Here is a 26,562-nt window from a genome sequence, read left to right on the forward strand (position 1 = left end):
AGCTGTCGACATTTCAGTTAAATGAGAGTGAATCAAATGTTTTAAGACAAACTGCTAGTGAGGCTTTTTGATGAATGAAGCGTTTGGTGTGACTCAGCTCTGACTTATGCTTTTGGGCTGCATGGTAGTTTATAGAATCAACAAGAGAGAATGCTTCTCACTCTCATTTTCCAGTTCTCTTCAGCTGCTTCTTCCACTATTTCTTCCTCTTACATCTTTCATTGTCTTCTATCTGCTTCTATTTTTCCTGGTCACCATCTCTTTCAATCTTCCTTTCATGTAAGAAGCATGAACAGGTGTCTGGTAATGGCTCTCAGATTTTCTCTTTTCATTATTGTCTTGGTTGTTTGTTGGTTTTGTTTCAAGCGCAGCTCTCTCACGCGCTCACCCTGTTTTCCCACTTTCCCTACGATTCACTCTCCCTCTCCCTGCTCCTCACTGATGTTCTCTCGCTCCACTAGACCATTAAGCTCTCTTTAACTCCACTGCTATCCTGTCTTCAGCCCTCCCTCTTCACACCCGCTGCCTTTCTCTGTATCCCCCGCTGTACGATGCATTCAGCTCCCGCCGTGAGAACAATGCCACCTGCCTATACACCTTAAAGATGCATACACATAACCAGAAACACTGTATCAGAAATATCTGTGATTGGTGAAGTTGACTTATTTCACTGCTGTGGAGGCTTTAAAAGCGTGAGTGATAAAATAATGGTGAAGGAGATCAAAGTTTATACAGCGACTGCAGACTCCCCCGCCCCATTTTCTCCACTCCACATCCTAAAGCTGAGCTGATCAGTGCAGTGGTTTGTGTGTTTTGAGCTGTGAAGGGAAGCCTGCTGTGAGTGTGCAGCTCGTCTGTCTGCACACGTGAGCGGGAGAAAGACCCAGATGTGAAGCTAGAGACAGAAAGAGGAGGAGGAGGAGGAGGAGGAGGTGGGAGATGAGGGGGATTAGGGCGGATGTGATCAGAGAGCTGATCTGCCTGTCAGCAATGGTTGGCACTCACACACGCACTCACACACACGAGCTTGCGCGCACGCACACACACACACGCACACACACACACACACACACACACACACACACACACACACACACACACACACACACACCAATGCATCTATGCTCAATCAACAAAACAGCAGCAAATTAAGATTTGCACAGCTGTGCTGAGCAGAGAAACAACCTGACTGAACCACACACACTCTCAATCTTTAGCTGGAGAGACCTCATTTTAAAGCTGCCTTTTTGTGTTTACCAAATAGGCCTACATGTTCCTGGTATAGTGCCCACTGCTGGCAAATTATCATGGAGCTTTGCATCCAAGTACATTAACGGATAAGCATATCAAATTATCTACTTATGAAATCCCTGTGGATTTGATTCTGAGAGGGTAGTGGACATGGGTGGCCTTTGCCTCAGTATGAATAAACACAGCATTACTGTCTCATTAGTCAATTTCTTCCTGGTGAAATGAATTATTGCCAAAGGCGGTATTGTGTAATACTGGATGTCAGGCAGGGAAAGAAAGGGTTGTTTTAACACCTGGGTGACATAAGACGACTTAAACGCAGAATTATCACATAAAAAGGATTCTGTGATTTATCTTTTTAAATAAGCTTCTCCTGATGTTATCCAGAGGTTTGTTATAACCATACTCTAAGCTAACTGTGTATCTACTTACATGTTGACAGGAGTAAAAATGACCAACTAGTATCTTAAAAATAAAACCTTATTTTGCTAGTATATAAACACAACATGAATTTTAGCCATGGCAATCACTAAGCTTCATTTAATTGTTAAAAACTGTTATGGACAAAAAGATATTTCTAAATTTACAACATACACTCAGTTGCTGGTGAAGAATAATGATTTTTAGACATACAACCTTAACTTCTAACATTGCCCTTTTCTGATTTAAAAAATGTAAATGTGTAAATAGCGTTATGATAGTCTACATGCTGTGCACCTCTTCAAGGAGGTTGCAGTTGCGTATTTGGATGTATGACTGCCAGTAGTGTTCAGCAACTGTCATGGCTGCTTTCAGCCAAAGAACATCCTGTTTACTGCAGTCAGCCTCTCTGAAAATAAGTCAATTTATAAAAGCACATTAGCTCCACTTCTCCTATATTAGAGAAGCTCTCTCTGTTTTTTTTCTTTCCCTTTTAACTAAAAAAAAATTGCAATACTCTTTCCAAGAGAAAAACAAATGATCACATTTAGGCAAGCAGGTGACATTTTTCTCTTCTCTGCTTTCTCTGAGGCAACACGTGTGTGAGACTCGTGGCAGTTCATAAGAGATAAAAGGGCTTGCATTAATAATAAATTATAAATGCCTAAATTATAAATGAAAAGGAAAGTCTTGAAAGCTCCCACCATTACTTTAATTGTAACAAACTGGCAGATGACAATCCAAACAAGGATGAAAGAAATGTCAACGGCAGGAACTAACTTAGGTTAATGAGGTTAATGTTTGCGTGTGTGTGTGTGTGTGTGTGTGTGTGTGTGTGTGTGTGTGTGTGTGTGTGTGTACTTGTTTTTATATTCCAGTGAGGACTTAATCCTTGTCCCCATGATGACACAAGTCTCTATGGGATTGTTTTCTTTAAGGTTTGAGGTCCCACTGGTAGAGTTTTCTTTTTACTTGTAGTAAAAATATTTATTTGGAATTAGTAGAAATTAAACATTTATCAAGTCAAATAAAAAGCAGCATTCAAAGACCAAAGATTACCTATCATTGTTTTTTAATGACTTGGTGTTTCAATTAAATCTGTAAGAAGTGTCTAACTACAAGGTTTTTGTGGTAACAGCAACATAAGTAACATGTTTAATGCATACCCAGGCACCAAACTACTTGTATCCAAACCAAACTATTCATTTAGCGTTGATTTTTTTTCAGCTTGTTCTTGTTGCTATACAGTATGACTGAGGGGTTGATAAAATAGCATCAAACCCAATATCTAACAGCTGCATGAGTAAAAAAAAAAAAAAAAAAAAAAAAAAAAAGGGCTAAAGTGACCTGAAAACAAACTAACTAACAGCCCAGGGTCTCTGGGTGGCTCACACAATTTTTTGATTTTGAATCTACAGCTGCCAAAACAGAGACTGCAACTGTTTGGCTGATAAAAATCCAGTACATCAAATACATTACAAATACCTCTATCATCATTCAAACGTGACCTGTGAAAGCATATTTTTTTAAGGAAGATAGAGTCAAGAAAAACACCAATTTTGCCAGCACAGTCGTTTCATAATCAAGCAGATGTGAAGTGTAACTTTTCCATTAGTGCCGAAGCTTCAGACAGCTGCGTTTGAAAAAACAATATATCCCAATGAAAGGGTTCATGGTTATACGAGACCAGGAGTTCTCAGAAAAAGAGAATATGTTTCATACATGGCACTAATTATCTCCCTCTGCATGGTCCAGCTGCCGATTTTCGAATCACCCTTTCAGCCACATCTACAATAACGGCTGCCACGTGTACGAGCTAGTAAAATCCATTTACAATCCTATTCTTACAGCACAAAGGGGAAAAAAAAAAGACAGCCAGAGAAGAGGAGGAAGAGCCTTAAAGGTTTCACAAATGGCATTAAAAAAAAAAAAGCAGGTGTTTACAGGAAACTGAAAACTGCTGTATGCACTCACACTGCTCAAGTTCATTTTAGGAAATATTGACATTAACATGTCTAATGCTTCATCAATACTTTCTTCAAAATCCTTTTTATTATAATCGGGACTGTGCTGATTGATGGAGCTTTTCGATAATTATCGTGGTTGTTTAAAGATCACCTCCAAACGCTTGTGGGTTTCTTAAATCGTGTTTTTTGGGGCTCAAGCTATTTTAGTGCACACACCGTGTAATCTGAACTCAGCATAAGTTAAAAAAAAAAAAAAAAAAGGGAGTGAGGCAATGTAATGTAAATGAAATGACAACTACATTAAAAAAAAGAGTAGTAATTGTGTCTCATAATTGCGGTTTAGTCAAAGCACTACAGCAAAATATATTTAATTTTTTAAAAATATTTTTTAGGTCATTTGGGCAGTTGTGAGATAAACAGAAATTTTGGGGGGAGTGCTGAGGATGTTGCATTTACATGCAATGTCCCTTTGTTCACCTTTGAGATACATTTGTTTGTTATTGATCCTGCTATTCTGGATTCTGGAGTATAAAAGTGATGCAGCATCACTGTGGGTGGATCCAAACTCCTAACAAAGCATCAATAAAAGAAAGGAGAGACACTGAGGCTGTGTATGTGTGTGTGAGAGAGAAGACCTTGGCTGTGCCCTTCTTGATGTAAATAACACTGTAAGAGTCAAAGGGGTTGAAATTCAAACCATTCCCTGAAGTTCCCCGGCCAGCCTATGACACCCTGTCTCCTTTTGTATGCGTGTCTGCTGTAGGTCCTTTAATATTTAAACATCACTAATGGCAGCACTACCCTCTCTATGCGTTTGTGTTACCTTTACCGTTCTTTTGAGTTGATCTTTTCGGTCACTTTCATGTTTCAGATTCATTTTGCTCTCTGCACAACAAAAGTGAAACAAAATTCCCGTTTGAATGAGATTCATTTCTCTAGGTTGAATGATTTTAATATTACCTGCTTTGGTCAAAGACTTTTGACCTCCTATAGCCCAAATTGTTTCTGAGAAAAATTTGTGTTCATTTAGATAGATAGATAGATAGATAGATCGATAGATTGATAGATCGATAGATAGATAGATAGATAGATACTTTATTAATCCCACAAGGGGACATTTTTTTTTCGCTACAGCAGCCTTACAGGTACAGGAAAGCAATAAAACAACAGTAAAATATTAAATATAAAAATGCACAGTATATACAATAAATAGAATAAAATAGAATAATCAAATTAAATTAAAACTAACTAAACAATAGTGCAGAGATTTAAACAAACAAGAAAACAGACGACCAACAGTGTTATTGTTGTGTGATGGATTTTACCAGAGGTGAGTTATTGTACAGTCTTATTGCAGTGGGCAGGAACGATCTCCTGTATCTGTCCTTTAGTTATTTAAATCTCATTTCAAGCAATGTTCTGAAGTGAAGCGCTGAGTTTTTTTTTCTTCCTTCTCTCCTTGTCCTGTAATTTCTCAACTCAGTTTAGCTTTTGTGTGAAAATAGAATATCTTTTTTTTTCTACAAGTCTGAACTATGCCTTCAGCAGTTAAAATGTATGACATTAACATTCGTCACTTTCCAACTGAGCATTCACATCCTTGAGCGCCATGAGCATGTATGAGTAATATATGATATACTATACACATTATGAGTTATATATGATATGCAGACATCATCTGAAATCAATCTTATGGACGTCTTTGTTTGATGCTGGATGTCAGCAAGAAAGATTTACAAAAATATTAGGTCTACATCCATTCTGTCAAGTTTGTTTCATGTTTTAAGACAGAGAAGTATCTATAAATTTCTAACAGGCTGTCCAATAAAGCTTCAGAGACTCTTCAACTAACAACTCTACACAACAACATTCAGTTTCAGCACAGAACTTATCTCATCCCACACCTTTTAACGGATGCTGAAATGAGAGCTAACTACTGATGTGACAGTGTTACTGTCATGATAACACTGGCAGCAAACAGCTAGAGCACGGACGCGGTCATATGTAACTTATATCCTTGAAAATAAAAGCACATCAACAGGAATTCTGGATATTTCAAAATAAAAAGTCTAACTTGTTTTATACATCCTGGCCACCGATAGTGGAAACCTGACTGCACAACAGGCCTGTCAATCAAATAGACACGACCAAAACACCGATTTTCTCAGCCTATTTTCTAATTAATGATGGGATTATTTTCAGATGGACCACCAGAAAACTAATAAGAAGGAGTGACTTTAGCTAACAACACCAAAATTACTTCATGGAAAAAAAATTATTGACTTTGTGTTTCATGAGAGAAGTTGAATGGGAGTCTATGGAGCCAGAGGCTTTTTGGAGCCAACCCCTAGCAGCCCTCAGCGGTATTACAGCTTAAGGCACTTCCATATTGGCCTCGTTTTTCAGACCCAAAAGCTACGTCAACTTGTGGTCACGAGCCACCAGTTGAGAACCATTGCTAAAATATATTATTTAAATTTAGCTTTGAAATTGAGCCACAGAACGTGGCTGTTAGGCTACATATTAAGTGCACTGTCTTTTTGGATAGATGCGCATATCAGTCAGACAGGGTGTGGTGGAATCAGAGCAAGTAGAGACTCCTACTGAAAACCAGAGAATGATGTTCTATTAAATTACTCTCATGAAATTGGAGAACATGCTGCCACAAAATGGACTTAAGAGTCAGTAAGGCTTGATTTCCATCTGAATTTTTTAATAATCTAAGTGACTTTGGCATTGATTGACTCTCAGGATATTATCCAAAAACCTCTTAGTTGTCAAATTAAATCAAAACAGTATGAACCAGGATAGTGCACCGTCTCATGTACTGTAATGACGGAAACGATATTAATGTGTTATTAAGTTACAAAAGACTAACATAAAGACAAATTATCGGACAAGAACCAATAAACACAACAAGGCACTTTGGAAATGCTAAATAAGATATAACATCCAATTTGAATTTTCATGGTTACTTCAAGTTTGTCAGTGCCTTGTTTCAGCAATAGTCACATATAGACAATAATCACGGTAACTTGTAACAAGGAGATTATCTATTTGAACACAAGCATACTTTCTAACTGCTTGGGTCATGTGTTCTCATACCCTAACAACCAAACTACAAGATTACCTTTTTATAATACTCTTCATGAGAGCTTTGCTTGAGTCCCTTGTCAAAATCATCAATGTGTTGTCATTTAATATATACATACTGTAGTCCTTGGCATTTACAGATTTGAGAGTTGTGACGTTTAAGAAATCCTTGGGCTTAAACCACAGATTTAAACTTTGGTTTTGAAATCACCTGAAATACGGGGCACTCTGGCTTAGTTGTTAAGAGGCATATTAGGTAACTGCAATTACTTCATGTCAGTGCCTTAATTCTTAAAGTATCCATTGAAACACAAATTGTGAAAAGATTATAGATTTTTTTTTTTTTTTTTTAATCACTCAAATATGAATCATTCTGCCCTATAAAATGTCAAAGCCAAATCTGATGACTAATATAAAATGATTCAATGAAGTCTGAACTTTTATTAACCATGGACAATATTAATGTGTGCATGTAAAGGTTTTATGTGCAAAAGAATATATGTGATTGGAGTGTATCTAGGATCAAATAAATGTGTCTGTGTGAAGGAGCAAAGGGGCTGCATAAAATGCTGAATGCACACAGGACATTCAGGTAGAACTGCTGTGTTTGTCCCTTGCTGTCTGGACTTACCTGGCTGCGGAACACAGATGGATGCGAGTTAACGGAGAAGTGAGCCGTGGAGCTGGCTGGTGGTGTCTGTATGCTGGAGGCAGTTTTATGTTGCAGTCTGATACCAACACCGCATTCAACAGAGTCAAAGTTGCTCTTCCACACCATTACCTGTAAATCAAATATAAATGTATTCCAAAACAATACACAAAATTCAAGTGAAAAACAAAAAAAAGTGTCCTTAGCACTATGGAGAAAGCAAATAATGGATCTGCCAAGACACAAGCAAGCCTATCAGTCTGGTTATATCAGGTTCAATGTTTAAGATCAATTAGAGGAAGGTTCCATCACCTGTTCATCAGAGCTTCCGGAGGAAAAGTACTCCCCTGTCTTGGAGAAGGCCACACAGGTGACTGGACCCTGGAGCGAAGGGAAGGAGAAACAAAGGGAGGGAAATGAAAAATTGTACCATAATTTGGCCTCGTCTAGTTTCCTTATCTTTTTAACAAAGACAATAATCCTCAAACTCCTAGCTGCGAACTGTTAACTACATTTTTAAGAATCATAAACGTCACTGTCATTAAGAAATATTGTGCTCCATAAAACTGTCAACCAATTCAGATGAGCTGGGCACTAAAAGAGCACAGACCTCCGCTAACGTCAATAGTCCACTCTTCTATGATATGCAGATCTGCAACCAGAAGCACTGTACCGTTCAGAGACTTCAGAGAGCGCAGCACCGTGACGTAACTTGGAATACTTACTGACCGAGGTTATAGCTCCCTCCTGTCCCATGCACGATACGGTGCTGCGCTCCTTTTTGCAGAACTTTTTGATACACCCTCGTATGTCTGGATATATTTCCAAAACTATTTAAATGATTTCAAAATATGCTTCTGCCAAACTGAAGACTCACCTCATATGATCATATGAAGTGGAAATGTGTTTTTTCCTTACTATCTCAAGTGGAGTTCATTGCAAATAATTCCTATTTAAATGTGAGTAATAGTATAGTTAGTCACATGTATGTCATTTGAGTTTTCATTCCTACACCTAAGTTTGAGAAAAAAGTCGTGTCTATTATTATTATCTATTCATGACTATGAATGTAGTCAAATTCCAGTTCTCTCTTATGAAACCGCTGTCCCACTAAACATACAATTAAATGAGTAACGTTAAGAAAATTGTACTGAACATTTTATAAATTACTATAGTTATACAGACTGAATGATGCATTGAGAGGATTTTCTTTTTATCAGTTTATTCAAACCGAAATATTTGAAAAGCTGAAACAGTACTTGTAAAAATGGCACTCTGTGTTGCATTCCGAGCGTTCATTCATTTCCAAACATTACACACAGTAACTGAAAAATATGAATAATTCAATATTTCTCCTCTGCCAAGAAACATGGCTACAGTGAAAGTGTTAATGTAAACATAAGGGGAATTAATGCAACATAAGGAATATAGTATACATACATATATATACACACACACACACATGTATATATACATACATATTCCAAACACACTTGCTAGTAAAGCACAGCAATTGTGTGCACAACGTACAATGAGCAAAAGCTGGAGACCATTCCTAGGTTTTTTTTGTGTCCAATACTCATACCACATCTTTCACCGATCCGAGGAAACAATATTATGCTCTGAAGAGAAGCTCTTGAATGTGTGTATATGTGTGGGTGTGTGTGGAGGAGGGGGTGGGTGTGTGAGACTGCAAGGGAGCAATCGATAACAAAAAGCAGAGACTCAGGTGGAGTGAGGTCACATGTGGTCAGAGCCAAAAAGGATCACCTGCTGGTGTCAGGACTTTGGCATGCTATGTGTGTGTGTGTGTTTGTGTGTGCGTGTATGAACCTGAAACATAGACGGGATCTAGCTCCTAAAACTCGCACTCTATCTTAGTCTATTCTTTTTTTCCACCTCACAATGCAGAATAGGGTCAACGATTAGAGCTTGAGCCCTCCGACTGTGTTCAAAGAGAGGATGAAGGAGAGAACAAACAAAAGACTGGAAAAGAAATGGACAGGGAGGCTGCTGTGAGGGGGAAAAAAAGGGAGCCGTGTCCTGTGGCTGGCACCCAGACAGGCTAGTTTGGGTGAGGAATGGTTTCCCAGAAGCACCTGAGAGAAGCAGACAGTGTCACTATGGCAACGCGACGGCCTGACAGACAGCATGTTCTGTCTGTGCTCTGACTAATGCCTGCTGCCAGGCTGGCACTTGCCATTGCCAGACACGTGCAAACACACACACACACACACACACACACACACACACACACACACACACACACACAGTTTGACAAAGCAATGAACAGACACATTTTATGTACTGACAAATGAACAGAGGTTGCAGAAAATAGACAGGTCCCACATACACATGATGCTCTCCATAAAGAAATAACCGACAAACATGATTACATACTTTTACTGTTTTTATTTAGTGTACTGTTATTTCTCTGAAATCTCCTTCTAAGTGCAGTAACTGGTTGAGCCACATGAAATACGACTTCTTAGTCCGTGTTGCCATAAAACTGTAATGATGCAGTCTCTGCAGTAACAATTGCACTTTACACCAGCATAAAAAAAATGTTTGAACCTGAATTTTTCCACTTACAATTATCAGAGGAGCAGACATTTAACTTAAAACAACGAAGAGCACAAATCTGAACGCTTCATTGGCAAAAGTTCAATGTTTATATGTCAGAATTGGTATTGCGCATAAAAACATAAAGCATGTAGATAGCAGTGCGGAGAAAGGAGCCATGGTTACGCATAGTTCATGGAAGTGGAAGCACGTGGCAGGATTGGCCAACAAAAAATAAAGCACAAACAGTTTTCTTGTGCGAGTTGTGCCGATTGTCGATTAGTGCTGATCGGACAGACGATTGGGTTGTGTCTTCAGATATCAACAGTTGATCGGATTTCCTTTTGGCACAACTATTTGTAGTGCGTGGGCACTAGATACATACAAAACTGGCACATCCTCTAAAAAGCATCGTGACGCAAGACTTCTAGCAGCGGAGTGAAAGCTTTTTAGTCTTTGTGACGCCTCCTTTTTAACTTTTGAATCAGTTGTCACTTGACGTTGTCCCACCCTATCCCAGTTTCAAGCAGGAGAGGAGCTACGTAAGCTACAGAAGAGCGCATCTCATCCTTTTCGTGGGGTCGAAAATAATCGTATGCATTCAGTGAAGGACTTGCTTCACAAAAAGTTTTGGACAGGTTGTGAAATTTGTGTGACTGTGGAGCAGAGACAAACTAACCCAAATTAGCACGATTCAACCCAGCCAGGTAAGGTTCTCCCGAGGCTGGGCAAACAACACGTTTGTCAGATCCAACAGCAAAACACTTCCATGTTTTCATATATAATACATCCCCATAGGTCAACACACATACACGGCATCAAAGCAGACACGTAAACACGTAAACCTGGACACCCACACTGAACAGATGGGGGTCTTCTCCAATCTCTAACTAAGCGACTGGAGAGACAATTAGCACTCTGAGTGCTCCCAGCACCAACAGATTGGTGGAGTCACCACTGAGCCAAAAAGAGCAACAACAGAAAGTGAGACAAAGTACAGGAGATGACAAATTTGGAGGCGCGAAGAGAGAGGGGGGAAAAGCTCTTTTTTTTTTTTTTTTTTTTTTTTATCCTGACAGAGAGAGGAGACTTGGCAAGTGGTTGGAGAGAAACACAGGTAACAGACAAAATGAGACACGAGCAAAGCGTGCAGAGGGATAGATAAACAGATGGACCACATGTGGTGCTGGCAAGCCACCGGTTTCCACAACTAGCCAGCAGACCAGTCCGTCAGCTGTTCAACCAAACAGATACAGTCACGCAGTTGTCCGGCCGGCCAGCCAGCCAAAATGCGAGTGCATCATGTGTAGGAGAAATTGAGGAGGAAAGAGCAAATACAGGAAGAAAAGGAGGAAAATGAAAAGGATGATGATGGTGGCAAACAGAGAGGTGTGCTGAGGTCGGAGAAAAAAACGGCAGGAGGAGAAGGAAGAGAAGAGAAGGAGGAGAGAGGATACAGAGGAACAGAGGCAGAAACACAGTTCTGCTTCCTTCCAACAACCCTGAGATGAGTCACCATGAGTGGGCCGCCTGCGCCAGGCAAGTACCAAAATACACTACATACAAAAAAGGCATCATACACACTTTAGAGAATCAAACATGCACAAAGGAGATGTCAAACACTTTCACACATAGCTGTCCACACCAACCCTCCCCCCCCACTCTTCCCCCAACACACACACATACCCACCCACACACCCACACCAAGAGGGAAAGAGAAACATGGTTAAAGCTTCGTTTTGGAGAACCAAGCAGACATCAAACTGTGCAGCTTGGCCAGTATGATGTGTGTGTGTGTGTGTGTGTGTGTGTGTGCGTGCGTGCGTGCGTGCGTGCGTGCGTGCGTGCGTGCGTGTGTCTACCTGGTGTCCATGCAGTGTATACAGTAGCTTGCCCTCTACAAGGTCCAGTATTTTCATTGTGGAATCGCTGGACGCAGTGATTAGGAAATTACCAGCTGGGTGGAAAGACAAACTGTTCACCACGCCACTGTGGACTAGAAAACACACACACAAAAACACACAGTTTATAACAGGACTTGAACAGACAATTTGTTACAGTAATTCAAACTGATATATATCCTTCAGCAGTTTAAGACAAACAGTTATATTTGACATCTGCCTGTCAAATAACAAGGAATGATTCAAGATTATTTTCATCAAAATAATGACAATCTTCCAAATAGTGTTGAATATTACTTGTGTGGACTATAAAACATCTTATCGGGAAGTCAGAGGACCAGGTCAGTTGTTTCATAGTAACTCTGGCACTGTTAAGAGCAAACGTTTTGCTCTAAAACACTTCACCGGGACAGATGCTTGCCTTTGAAGTGCACTGCTGCTGTACATCACACTGCTCCAGTTATTGTATAACTAAGTGATTTCTCACCCGGTTAATATTAATATAGACCATTACATCAAGTAGAGTAGCCAATACAAACTCCCCAGACTTGAAAATATTCTGCCATGTGATGAGTGAGTTCAAGTCAAATTGAGGACAGAAGACATTCGATGAGCGATAGGTCCCTCTGCTGGCTTATAGATGCGATGACATACTGATACAATACCTGCAGCTGCAAAAGCAGGATTGGTGTATTTTTTTTTTTTTAGTATGGCTCAGGTTCATGCAGGGACGGAGAACATGCTAAACACCTCAATAAACCCCAAACCAGTTGAATTAACAGCCCAACAATAATCTGAGATGGCTACAAGACAACACCATTCTGCCATTGTGGCGTTGGCTGCCCGTCCATACACTATGTCTTAAAGGACCAGGACTAAGGCTTTCTAATAATGTACCTGCCTGGGTTGTATATTTTAAATAATTCCCATGGGTCTAACAGTAAACAATCCACATTTTAACCACAATGTCACACTTTAGGCAGGTTAAATTGCTAAATAACAACATGTAAAGTGAAGTGGAAAAGCCGAGAAAAGGAGAGAAGCTTTTATCTTCGTGCCCAATCTCCTCAGACAGATGTGATTATCCATTATTAGATCCCACGACTGAAATCCATTTAAGAGAGCCTGTTAGAACAATCAGACTGAGTGCCAGACTGGCAAAAAGGCATCAACATGTGGTTTATTGAATATGCAAGAAATCATTAAGCTTGATTAGCACCCTGATCATGAGCTTTAAGGCCTAATTTTATCTTTCAATTATTTGTCGTGAACCTAATCTGTATTTAAAAGTGAGGATTTACTTTCGGTGCATTGCAGAGTCGGCTTGGAGGGAATGAGCAGACTTTAAATGTTTGCCATTTAAGCTCCTCTACTGAAATTAGAGAAAGCACTATATATCCAAACCAAACACAAACTCTGGGCTGTGGTTTTGTGTTTTCGTGCTATTATATGAGCTATCATATAATAAAAGCTAAAAACTTGACTGTGGTGTTATTGCAATATTGCAGCTATAACACATCAGGGATTACTAATCTGAGAGTCTAGAAACATTAAGTTATTCTATAAATGTTAGGATTGCTATATTGTCATTAAATAAAGTACATAACAGTTTTGCTTTAAGCTGGAAAATGCAGTGTGATTTTGCTCCATCAGATGACCATGATCTACCTTCATACAGGTTTTCTGAGGTGTCTTTACCTTGGTAGTGCTGCAGCATCTTATGGGATCTGATGTCCCACACCTTGACAGAGTTGTCAGTACTTGCTGCAGCAATGCACGTTCCACTGGGATGAAAGTCCACGTGGTTTGCATAACTTGGAAGACAAAAAAAATAAAGCAAGCAGAAAAACTGTCAAAAACATTTTGTTTTTGCTCATTCCTCATGACATTTCCCATCTACGTTTCCCATGTATCATTCTGGTCGCAGGTGCTCACCCAGCATGTTCATTAAAAGAGTGAATGCACTCTCTGCTGTTCTTGTCCCACAGCTTTATAGTTTTATCATCACTGGACGACACAATCAAACGATCATCTGGAGAAAACCTGCAAGAAATATATAAAAAATTGTGAATCACAAACTGGTTAAACTCTGTATAGAAAATATGTAAAGAGTAATTAAAAGGTCATACATAAGCGTAAAAACAACAAACAAAATCACAAGTAGAAATGTTTGTATAGCAAATGATATTTAACTGCTAAAATTGGATAGTATATTATGTGGTGAAAGCTGTCTCTGTGTCTCATACTTGGCACAGCGAACCCAGTTGATGTGCTGGTTGAAAGAGAAGAGGAACTTTTGCCGGTGGACGGTCCACACTTTGATGGTCTTGTCGTCAGAGGCTGTGACCAGATTCTGTCCGTCACCAGAAAAATTAACGCTGCGCACGGTGGCAGTGTGAGCTTTGAATACTGTTGACTCAGCCTTCCTGTAAGCACACAAGACATCATTGAAGTGTAAAACAAACAAACAAAACTCAGTGGGTGTTCAGCAATGTGTGCCTTCCTTTGGGTTTGTAGAAGAAGGAGATAAACGGTATTCAGTAGAACTTGTTTTGCTGCCTTTATGAGTCAGCATCATTGTCCTTTGTGGCAGTCTTGATGTGGAATCAAAAAACTGAAAAAGTAAATAAAGAAAGATGCTACACAAAAAAAGGGATTCTTCAAAACCTACATGCTGGGCACCCAAAGACGTACAGTCCTGTCTCTGGAGGCGGAGGCGAGCAGGTGCCCAGAGGGAGAAAACTGAACGGAGAGGACAGCCTCCTTGTGTCCATCAAAGCGATACGCTCGCATCTGAGGTTTCATGTTCCAGATCATCACGCAGGAGTCCATAGAGCCCGTGGCTGGGAGAGGAGGGAGCAAGAATATGGAGTATGAACAACAACATACACACAGAAAATGAAACAAAAGAAAAGCAAACAAACACGGATTCATAAAAGATGAGGTGGTTACCAATCTGTTTCATGTTGAAGCTTAAGTCCACACTGGTCACCGTGTCCCTGTGGCCCTTGAAATGTCGCTCTAGGGTCGGATCAGACTATGTAGACAAAAAGACAGACACCATAAATTTGGGATTAATCAATAGTCATTAATCAAGGTCAAATAGGCAAAAAGCTAAGTTAAAAATCTTACAACAAATTATCCTTTGGTGTTTTTCATTAAGAGTTTAACACAGAACAACTGCTAATCTGCTTCATCAGGACTATGTGGGTGTGCGATATGACTGACAGTGGCCTGGCAACACAAAAAGCAAACAAACCCTTAATTATCATACTTAGCTACAAAATTATGATATTCTCCGCAACAATGAGCTGAAAGTTTGTCCAGCCACTTTAACTGTTCTCACTCTGTTGTCAATACAGTTTGTGAGCAAATATCAAAGGGTAAACTTTTGATTTGTAAAATACTCATACTGCAAAGTGTCATAAAATGCTATTGAGAATCCAGCTACATGCATTATGCATTCATATGTATTTGATCAACATACTCAGACATTGGGCTGGTTTTCTTTTTTTTTTTTCTTTTCTTTTTTTTACTGAAGACAGTTTTACAAGTCATCCAGGAAAAAGAACAGGTGTTATAATAAAATTGGGGATGGATGAACTCCAGCTTTGCTGTTTCAGTGTCAGGGTCCTGGCGTTGTGCACGTTGGCTTATTATCACAGCTTACTGGAACACTTTAATGGAATTGAGTCATTGTTTACAGTATTAGTGACACACGGGCGTTTTCTGCTACGACAAGTCAAAATGTTTGCTGTGAAAAACACCCACCATTTGTGACACATCTCATTCCAAAAGCATGGGATTAAAGAGGTCACCATAGCTGCCACCAGTCCTCTGGAAAATCTTTCGACAAGATTTTGAACAAATTGATGATAAGCATCCCCTGACTGATGAATACACAAAGAGCGTGGATCAATGTTAAACCCCATTCTGTGTCTGGAATAGTAATTTTACATGTTGCTTGTTATCATGCTCCATCATACTTTGTTGTGATAGCTATAGACAATAATTGTGCTCCTACACTATTTGATAGGGTCACAAACTTAACCAAAACATGCTTAAGTTTAATGTAAGATTCAAATATAAATTATAGATAGCATCACAAATGGTAATATATGTGATTACACAAATCTTGGTGTACAAGTGAACTCACTAAAACAAATTTCACAGCTGCAAACATTACATACATAGGTGGAAACACATTTGACAGTGGTTATCAAAAGTATGGGGCATGGGATGGTGAAAATATCTACATTAGTATTATAGCTGAGTCTTAATCAAGTAACAAAATTTGACAATTCTTACATAGTAAATAATTATATAATAAATAATTGAATAATATATATATAAAAAAGTAGATAATTATTTTAAACTATTATATAGCAAAGCAATTTTTACATACTTTTATAAAAGATTAATCTGCAGATTATTTTATCAAAGGACCGCTTGATTAGTTGGTTTATAATTAAAAAAAATAAATAAAGGACGTTAATTCCATGCCTGAAAATGATTAACAAAAAATAAAGAGAATTAAATTAATAACAAAGAAAGTCAGGAAATTCTTCTGTAAGCAGGTGCCATAAAATTTGGAGCATTGTGCATGCACTGCATTAATAACAGAGTTACCAATTAAATCCTGTAAAATTACTGATAATCATTTCAGCTCTGCTTGTATTTACTGTTCTGTTGGGTAGCATAATTCACAATAGGGTACCCGATTTTATAAGAACAACTGTCAATTTTGTTCAACTTAAATGAAGGATTGTACTTGAGTAAATTACTCCACTGACTTGAATTGGAAGCTTCACGGCCGCGGTGTCGCGCTGTTTCACATTGCACGTGTTCCTACACTCAGAAAGCCTGTTTATATTCCCGAGAAACTAACAAATCATTTTGGAGCTTGTTAGAAGCGGGATTCTTTCATCACTGGCTGATTATGCGAAATCAAAATGTAGGGAATTTGTATTTTGTTTCTAATAAGGAAAAATACATTAATGTTATTTTATTAACAATGCGAAAGACAGAAACGGTGCTACGCACAACTCTCTAAGCCCTGCAATTAGTCTGTCAGGCAGCAAGTCCTAAAATGGTCTACCAACATTTATCTTTACGATTCAAATTAACTATTGCTCAGGTATAATATTGAAAAGAGTACAGTTTAAACGTATCTGGTTACTGGTCAGACATCAAGTGACTAAACGTATTTACGAATGTGGGATCTGATCTTGGAAGGAAGTGCTGCCTGACAGGCTAAACTTCGGGTTTATTATCGCTGACGTCACAAAAAGGTTGGCTGAAAGGCAGGCTTGTGTTACCAAGGAGACGTGAGCCGTTGCTACCGACTGCTAGCAGTCAAACTCGGGAGAAGAAGAAAGGGGACTTTCGGTGCCGCATGTCCTGGTTGAAGTGGATAGTCGTGTCATGGCCGAGCTGCACATCATAGGCCAGATCGTTGGGGCCAGTGGTTTCCCACAAAACAGCCTTTTTTGCAAATGGGGAGTTCACACGGGAGGAGCATGGCGTCTCTTGTCTGGGCTGAAGGAGGGTCAGACCCAGGTGGACATCCCTCAAACCGGAGACACGGCGTACTGGAGTCATCCCATCGACCTGCACTACTCCACCAAGGGACTCCAAGGCTGGCCGAAGCTCCACCTTCAGGTGTGGCACCAGGACTCGTTCGGACGCTGCCAGCTGTACGGATACGGCTACTGCCACGTCCCCTCGAGCCCGGGACATCACCGGATAAGCTGCGCGACCTGGAGGCCTCTCGGCTCCTGGCAAGAGCAGCTTGCGCAAATGTTTGTCGGCGGAGGTCCCCAGCTCCGAAGCCCGGACCTCATATACAGCGGGGCGGACAGATATAGACTGCACACCGAGGCCATGGGGACCGTGGAGGTGGAGCTGGGCGTTATCATGAGGCACTTCGACAAATATGGCGTCGAGAGCTGAGACTTTGTAATGAGGGGGAAAAAAAAAAAACTCTAGGAAATTGAGACGGATATGTTGGACAGCCTTTGTATTTACTTGTTGTTTTTTTTAGTAAAGTTTTCTACCATTTTTTTCTATATTACGTTTATGTTTTTACACACCGGATGTATGTAAATTAAAAAAAAACCTGATCTTAACGAAGTTGGTTCCTTGTTGCTATGTACTTTGTCACTCACAATTATGTCCCATTTTTCATATTTTCTTAAATACATGTACCATATAATACTGTGCTGAGCTCATAGTTTTACTTGCATTTGATTTTTTTAAATATTTTTTTGGAAAATAAAAGTATTTATTTTTAAGAAGCACTCAGTGAGAGCAGCAGGTGTTTTTCTAAATATGTGTGATACAGTATTGTTGTGATTTTAAAAAAAAGTTTAATATGCTGACTATTGTGATACTACCACAATAACTTTTTTTAAACTGTAAATTATGCAAAATATAAAAACAGTGCAAAGAGCAATGATTTTCCAATAAACACAGGAACATAATAAAACATATACACATGCATCCTCAATGTACACTTTAAATGTGTGTGCACATATAAGCACAATATTATGGGGTATATATATATATATACATCTCTGGCAGATTCTTAGTATTTGTGTTTATCCACTAAAAAGGCAGGATTTTAAATAATTTCTTAAATCTGCAACCCAAGTATGTCACATAAACGACATACATGAAATGATAATATTACACAGGCTCAATAGCACAATTCACAAGTTTACGTAAATGTGACACTGGCTATGTATATGACAAATGTAAATTTATAGCAGTAAACACGATTGACCGTTTGTGACGCATAAAATGAAATACAACTAAAGTATGACATTTCCTTTTTCATAGTGGGTTAATTTGTATTTGTGAGGTTTTAGCTGCTCAATAGCTTTAAAACTAGTTATAAACCTCAACCTTGGACATGTATTGTGTTTGTATTACCCTTTAGCCCCTGCCAGACATATATACGTGTGACCAAAAGCATAGGTATTCAAGTCCTTGAAGCAAAAGTACTAATACCACATTGTGAAAATACTCCACTACAAGTAAAAGTCCTGCATTCAAAACCTTACTAAAAGTAAAAGTGTGTAAGTATCAGTAAATTTGTTTAAAGTATCAAAATGGGGAAGAAAAAAAAACCCTCATATAATGAAAATGCTTACTATAATGTTTTTTTTTTTTTTTTCATTAAGTATTGTGTTTTTTTTGGATTAGAAATACTGCTGCCTTAGTGTGCAAGGCGGTCATCCTTTACAGACACGTAACTATAGCAACAAGCTTCAAATTATCTACTTTAATAATGTACTCTAGCCCCTAAATGCAGCTGTGGTAAATTATCCTCAAGTGAAAGTTGCCACGTCAAAAAAAAAAAAAATCACAACTGCAGTAATAAATAAATCAATTGATTATTAAATGTACCGAGAAGCCAATGTGAAACGCGCTTCATCTGAGTGGTTCAGGGAACAAGTGCCGTGCAGCTAAAACTCACCAGTCCAGAAGTCATTTTTGTTTTTGTTTGTTCTGATATCGGAGACAAACACCCGGTTGGGAGCGAAATAATAATAAAAAAAAAAAACACGCTCTTCTGGTCCGTTAATAGGACGTGAGGATCACACAATGTCGTCCCGCTGTCTCGCCAGGCGCTGTGCTCACCGCTAGTTTAGAGCTAACCGGTAGTTGCTGACAACAACAAAAATTCAGTTTACGCGCCGCGATTGGGCGCCGAGCAGCTGGTCGCTCTTCTTAAAGGGGACGTGACCCCGAATAACGTGCCTGTTGACAAAAACCTCCATAAAACGCTGGTAATTTTGCACGAGTGTGGTCGGATAATATTTAAAAAGGGATAGGAGCAAATTACGCCTATAATATTGATCCATGTAGATCGTAAATTAAGGATTTTTTTTAAAGTGTAGTGACCTACTCTTGCCACTAGGTGTCAGCAGTGTTGCACTACTTGCGTTCCCTTGAATGCTTTTTAAGTGGCGTTTGCTGCAGCTGGCATCTGTAAACCTCTTTTTAATGTAGATATATGTCATTTTTCACGCAACAATAAGATAAATGAAAAGTACTATCAAATAGCTGATGTTCATTTTTACCTTTTCTTGTATTCCACTGAATTTCTTCAGGTATTGTCCTTTTTACTCATATGCATTTATCTTACAGCTATTAATAGCTGTCTATAACATATGATGCAACAACATTAAAATGCTGCCCTCTCTGACAGGAGCATTTTTGAGTACTTTAATTATTTAACTTATATTTTGTTACTGTTACTTCTCATGTAAAATTGCAAATGTAAGTTTGCTACTTTCTCTTAAACAAACAATTTGAATACCTCTTCTACACATATCATTTCCAAATGCTGTGTGTGTGCTAAAAATGTATATACATATTTTAACCTGAGTTTAAATAAAAACTAATTGAACAGCTTACGTCTTTATTTATATCACCATGGTCAGACTAACTTAATAGAAGGCCCTGTAACAGTAAGAAAAGCACAGGTGTTATGGATAACTTTAATGACGTCTTCTTCAAGTGTCCTAGTGATGAACATCATTGTTTACTCCTGTGCTTTCTCTAATGTGACATGTCAACATGTCTTCTGTGAAAACTGCGAACAAGATGGTCAAAGTTTGTACACACACATACACAACTTTAAGAATATGCAATATTCTTTACAGATATATGAAGGTTTAAAAAAAAAATTATGACAAAGGGACCATCGTCAAGAATGACCCTAAAGATGAGGTAATAAAACATGAGATCTTCTTCATGGTCCTTCATAATGTCAGTTGATACTTGATGGTGTATTCAGGTTTCATTAATGTAGCACAAACCAGCCAAAACATTTGAAGCATGAATGGTTTTGGGGCTCTCGGACAGCGTTGCCCGGTGAGTAATCCTGTTTTGAGCATCACTCTTGCAAATGTAGAGCATGTCAACGCCATAGTAAAGGCATAGGTTACCTCACCGATTGCAGGTCAGATTATTTCACTTGTACCATTTTTTTGTCATATTGTCTGCCAAAGCTAAAAGTAAAATAATTGAGATTACAATCATCACAGGGCTACAAAGGGTGGAAGGAGTCAACAAAAACTGCATCGACAAATACTAATTTAACTACTTAAATGTGACATTTCGAGGATAAATGATTTAAGAAACAACCTTCTCTGTTCACGTAATCAGTAACACAAACCTGTTTTTAACTAAAACCCTTGTGGGCCATTTGAGCTGTGAGGACACTGTGTCATATAACCAGGAAAATCATCCCTCAAATGATGTAATACTTTGCTGTTACCACAGATTTGTATGGCATCAATGGCCTCAATTATCTTGTTTTCATATTATTTTCTCAGTATGTGGTATTGTTTCTGTTTTTTAGAATGTAATGCAAAAACAAGCAACAAATCACATAACCCATGGGCCTTTTTTCAAAAATGTTAATGAAATACTCAAACACAGTCCGGCCTCAAGAGAAAACAACACACCCACCAGGTTAAATAGTTACAATAATACTTCATCACATACATTACAGACTTTTCATGCACTGCTTCATAAAACAAAATCATGCAATGCAACACATCAATATGTTTTTCTTTATATGAGAATGGGGAAAGGTTCACGTTTTTCGTGACAAAGGTAACGCCCTTTGTTTCCAGTAGACGTTGACTGGAAGGAGACGGAAGGAGAAAGAGAAACAGCTTAATCGACTGGAATCCTTTTCACCACAGTTAAATATTTGTAATAAGTAACTGTAGAAATCAGGGTCACGTTTGACACACCGCCGTCGTTTACACACACACACACACACACACATGCACGTGGAGTCAGATCTTTACCATGCATAAAGGTCCTCAGCAGCACTTCTAGGTTCCAAAGCAATAAAGTCAATGTCAGTATCAATGCCAAAAGTCACGCTGCATATTATCTAGGGCAGCAGGAAATAGTTTACTGAAAATAATCTGGCCTTGGTCCGTAGACACAATTTCCTTTTCAGTAAAAAAGGATGTTTTTACGGTCTATGTTTTAGCTATATGAGTCCTTGACTCATTTGTGACAAAAGTCAAACTGAGCTGGATATACTGGCTAGTTAGGGGGCTAACCAGACAACACAATCTTAAAAGAGACTGTTTTGGAGTAGTAGTTCACATCTTGACAACGTCTGTTTTTTCATGCACCTCGTCTTGCTACAATAGGCTGAGATGAAGAACAACGTCTTCAATGTTTGTTTTTAGTTTTTTTTCACTTATGTTTGATTTATTTTAATTTTTTAACTTCAGATTTCAGCAAGTTGTTTAGCTTCCAGTCTTTTTGCTAAACTAGGCCAAGACAGGTTCTCCCACCCATTTTATGTGTGGCATAAACAAACATCTCATCTCGACAATGCCTTGGATTAGGGGGCTGACATTTACAGAGCAGGTTCATAAAGGCCCCATGGAGCAATGTACTCAGATTTCAGCACCCACATCCTTAGTATGTGGGAAACATGACTTCTGTCAACGTGGCACAACTTTGGGCAAACAGGAAAGTGTTTGACAGCATCAGGGCAGCAAAGATACCAAAAATAAAGCTGATATCTTCTTTTTAACTTTTGGTGTGAGGGTATGAAAAAGCAATCATTATTTCCTTAGATTTAAGTTCCTCTCTGACCCTTTTCTTGTGTGACAGGTTTAGAAATGATCTACAAGCCTGCCTTCATATGAAACTGAGATATGTTGAATAGGAACAGAAAATGATTTCATAACAACCGTCAATCTCACTTATAGCCTCATAAGGGTACAGCCATGTTTATCATGTGAATGTACTCATGACAGCATGATAGAGGTGAAGTATGTGGTCTGAAGTCTCACAAAATACACTATGACGAGATCTGAGTCACACAAACGAGTGTGACGAGGGGTTTTACAGTGTCTGAACACGTTGTTGTGTTTAAAAGCTCTTTGGCAATGTTTAATAGACTTTCATTCAATGCTTTGTTTGAGTGAAGGAAACATATTTGACAACATTCTTCTCCCTCAGGTTTTTAAATGATCGCCTCGATTCTGTCAACTCCTTCACAGGCAAACAAACCAAAGAAGGAATTTGTTTTCATTGTTGCACAGCTTCAATGCAACAATGCTAGAAGAGTGCATGAAGTGGTTTATTTTTAGAGACCAAACTGAAAATATGCATCTCCTGAAATGAGGAAATGTTAAGGCTCGTTAATCCCCTGAATGTTTATGATAATGTACATAGGTTTGCCTCCATTATGTTGCTGTCTGTCACAACATGGTTTGGCTCAACAGTCCCATGACAAAAAATAAAATACTTACAAACGTCTTCCATAAAGATATTCAGTAAAAGAAACAAAGTCTTTAACAGTGGTAGCAAAGTCCAAAACACTATCTTAAAAAAAAATAAAAAATCATAACCTTAAATAAAGCTTTTTGTTTAAAGGTTTTTTATGGGTATGTACTGTGATATAAAATATTCATGAAAATGTCCCCACTCTAAAATGAGCCTCATGTCATGCTTTGCAGTTGCAGCATAACGGTGTTCAGGTTGTTTTTTTTTCAGGGCGGAGAGAAGGTTAAAGCATCCAGTTTCTTGTCATATGCAGTGCACTGTGTTCTGTTTATTCCCATGTCAAAGACAGCCTGCACTTGTACTGTCATGCCAAGGATTAAATAGAATCTGAATCCTATATTGGAGATAAAAGTTTAAAAAACAGTAATTACCTGCCTGTTGTTATGCTATTTTTATTAATAATTTAAAACCTGTTAAGACAAATGCACAGAGATGATAAAGCAGCGTCTTTATCTCTGACATTCTGTGAAATAAAGGAGAAAAAACATCCACAACAGGAGCATTGGCACAAACATCTTTGGAGAAAAGAAACTGTCAAGTAATTTGATTAAGGCATGCTTTTGCTCTGGATTTTGGGTGAAGTTAGTTAATTAAAGTAATTAATGGCTCATAGAGTCCGTATGTTTTGTTTAACAGGGCAATGTCCAAACCCTTTCAGTGTTTGATCCTGAAATTGTTACTAGTGCTATTCTGCCTCAGACTTCACAGGTAAAATTTTACCAAATCTGATTCACATTCACACATGAAAATACTATGCGAAACCCTCTGGCCTCTATAAACAAATAATATTTTCTGTGCATAAATCACATCTTGTGGAAAAAAAGCTTGGGAAATCTGATAGGAGAACCTATGATGCAAAAGTGCTGACTCACGTCCATGTTTTAGGACTCTTAAACATTAGTTGCAGCAGTTCACTATCATGCTAAAAGGGTAGTTTTAAAGCACAGTCCAAAAACAGCTGCAGTGTCATGTGGATGTGGTGTGGGATTTGCTGGCACATTTTATTTTTGGCCTGTGAGTTTAAGCTATTTGAGGTTAAAGGTAAATTTTTTAATTTTTTAATTTTGTGAATTAAAAAGTAATTCTCATTTGCCAAAGACAAGTTTGGTCTCATCAGTGTTTCACACGTGAAGGTGATCAATTAAAAAGGCTGTAAGTGGCAATTATTAAAGTTCAGAGTCTATACTGTGCAGGTATTACCAGGGAGAATATGTTCTTTTGTTTGTGATAAAGTCTATGAAGGAATTAAGGAAATGCACTTGTTGAAATTTTCTGAATGTGCCTGAATGTCTGGCAGGGCATCATCAAATTAACAATTCTTCCATAGAGATCGCTGCCCGCACATATACAGCCCTCTAATAGGAAACTCAGTAAATAACTCACCCTGACAGAAAGGGAAATCAAAACAGTAAAAAAAATAAAGACAGCCATAAACCGGTGTGGGCCCATTCTTAGCCTGGTTTATGAGAGTAAAGGTTCAATGTCTTTTTCTTATTTGCTTGATGCCCTTTTACCTGCAGGGTGCAGAAACAAGCTGGTAGCACCCGCAGTGATATAGAAACAGAGGTCATGATGTCACTGCAGGTTTTTGATGCCTTCTCACCAGAGTTCAGTTTATTTGACGTCCACAGTTCAGAAAGGCTTCCTATGGATGATAAAATCATACTAATGTGTACACGATAACATTCCTTTGCTGGGCTATAATGACTTCACTTGCATAACAGATTTGTTTAATGAAAGTACTTTTGTCAGTGAGCCTCCTGTCAAAGAAGAAGGAATGGCATGTTGCTTGGCCCACAGGGAGCCAAAGGAATGACTGAACTATTCCAAGACTCTGCTGCTGTGGCTCTAATCTGTTTATCAGCGTTTGCTGTCACGCACAAACATACAGTAAATACTCTAAATATAACAATACTCTCTCTCAAAAACAGTGAGTGAAGTGGTACAATCAAGCACACAACAGAATATCTCATTACTTAAAAGCTTAGTTGCATAAAAAGCAGCACTTGATTTACTGTGGTTTACCTAAGGGACTGAAATTATTAAGCTTGATTTTTTTTTTTTTTTTGGGGTGGGGAGTATTTTTTTAACCCTTCTGTTCACCAACATAAATCAGGCTGTAAATGAAGAGGAAGTCTGAGAGAGAAATTCTCAAGCTGAAATTACCAACAATTCAGTAGAACAACCTACTGACATCTGCTGATGGTATGTTACCTTTGTATTTCCTTGTTCCTCATCTGCCTTTAAGCCTTTTGGCAGACGAGGACAAAGTCTCACTCAGGTCTTACTAGAGCGAAGGTTGAAACAGGCGGCGAATGTCAAAACAAACATTAACCATATTAGACCTTTTTTTTTCTCAACAAAACCACTAATGATTACATAAAGAGTGACAACAAAGATTTAGTTTGTTTTACAGAAATTAAAGTTAAACATAAAACTTGATGTCCTCTATGTATAATGACCATTATTATGACCACTAATAAAAGCAGACTACACGTGAAGAGATTCTGGGTTGTTTGGCTCTTATCTGTAACATGGCCTTGTCTGTCTGTGGAGGTGTTTCAAGAGGCCGAAGAGGGAGAGGAATGTCCAGCTGGTGAGCCTGGGCGCTGGACAATCTATGTCCATCGTCATGTGGCAACGTCCTTGTGATCCAAAACCTTCAAACTCTTCATGCCCTGTCAATAACTAATCTTCATCCACGAAGTAATTTTTTTTATTTTTTATGGAACTGTCAAAATAATTGGTATCCATTTAAAGACTCTCTAATTTATAAGTGAGAGTGTCATAAGAAATAACTTTGTATTTGGTACGAATAATTGGGTAAATAGGGTCTGTTAGTCAGTACAATTGCTATAATCACAGAAGTATCTGGTTAGTGCACGGCTGGTGAAATTTGACTTGATGCAAGCATAAAATTCAGAATTCAATTTCAAATAATGATTCTATAATAAAAAAAAGTATTACTTTGATTTTACTTCAGCTTTTATCTCTTTGTTCTTGGGCACCAAAGTACACAATTACACTTCCTAGGAAGTTCCTAGGTAATTGCAGACCCTTTAAATTCATTCATTCATTCATTCAACCTTTATTTATACTCGAGAAATCATTGAGTGACCCTCATTTACATGACATCAAGTCAATTACAGACAATGGCAGTAATCACCGCAATTAGACAAGCTGACAGAGATACAATTGGACCACAGTTGAGTTTGTAGTTAACCATTTAACTGTCAGATTATGGAAGATAAACCTGAAATAATCAGCAAATTGAGTGTTACCATCATTTATTTTTGATTGATATCATTAGACGCATCATGTCCAGGTTGCAGGTTTAAATTAGGCTTTCAAAACTTTGAGATGTGTTAACTGTCACACTGTT

The 26,562-nt window shown here is 38.5% G+C and overlaps 2 protein-coding genes across 2 annotated transcripts in view; one reads left to right on the forward strand and one right to left on the reverse strand.

Annotated features, from left to right (window-relative positions):
• poc1a (POC1 centriolar protein A) overlaps window positions 1-19,400 on the reverse strand; it is a 41,271-nt gene extending 21,871 nt beyond the window's left edge. Inside the window, exons 1-9 of the mRNA XM_069146486.1 lie at window positions 19,324-19,400; window positions 14,796-14,880; window positions 14,515-14,686; window positions 14,090-14,269; window positions 13,779-13,886; window positions 13,542-13,657; window positions 11,805-11,938; window positions 7,693-7,761; window positions 7,363-7,512 (exon numbers count right to left, since the gene is read on the reverse strand). Of these exons, the coding sequence (XP_069002587.1) occupies window positions 7,363-7,512; window positions 7,693-7,761; window positions 11,805-11,938; window positions 13,542-13,657; window positions 13,779-13,886; window positions 14,090-14,269; window positions 14,515-14,686; window positions 14,796-14,880; window positions 19,324-19,338 (1,029 nt within the window). The 5' untranslated portion in view covers window positions 19,339-19,400. The remainder of the gene's footprint in view (window positions 1-7,362; window positions 7,513-7,692; window positions 7,762-11,804; window positions 11,939-13,541; window positions 13,658-13,778; window positions 13,887-14,089; window positions 14,270-14,514; window positions 14,687-14,795; window positions 14,881-19,323) is intronic.
• On the forward strand, window positions 16,431-17,971 carry b9d2 (B9 domain containing 2). The gene has a single exon (XM_069146500.1). It carries the CDS (start codon window positions 17,268-17,270, stop codon window positions 17,793-17,795), a length of 528 nt encoding a protein of 175 aa, XP_069002601.1. The 5' UTR covers window positions 16,431-17,267; the 3' UTR covers window positions 17,796-17,971.
• Window positions 19,401-26,562: the final 7,162 nt, after the last annotated feature.

This window comes from Embiotoca jacksoni, unplaced genomic scaffold, assembly GCF_022577435.1.
Source record: "Embiotoca jacksoni isolate LCO1_2020_lvr unplaced genomic scaffold, fEmbJac1.0.p SCAF_1, whole genome shotgun sequence".
In the NCBI taxonomy this organism is placed as follows: Eukaryota; Metazoa; Chordata; class Actinopteri; family Embiotocidae; genus Embiotoca; species Embiotoca jacksoni.

Bases quoted from the DNA above. Each gene is read 5' to 3' on its own strand.
- b9d2 (XM_069146500.1), top strand. From the start codon at position 17,268: ATGGCCGAGCTGCACATCATAGGCCAGATCGTTGGGGCCAGTGGTTTC.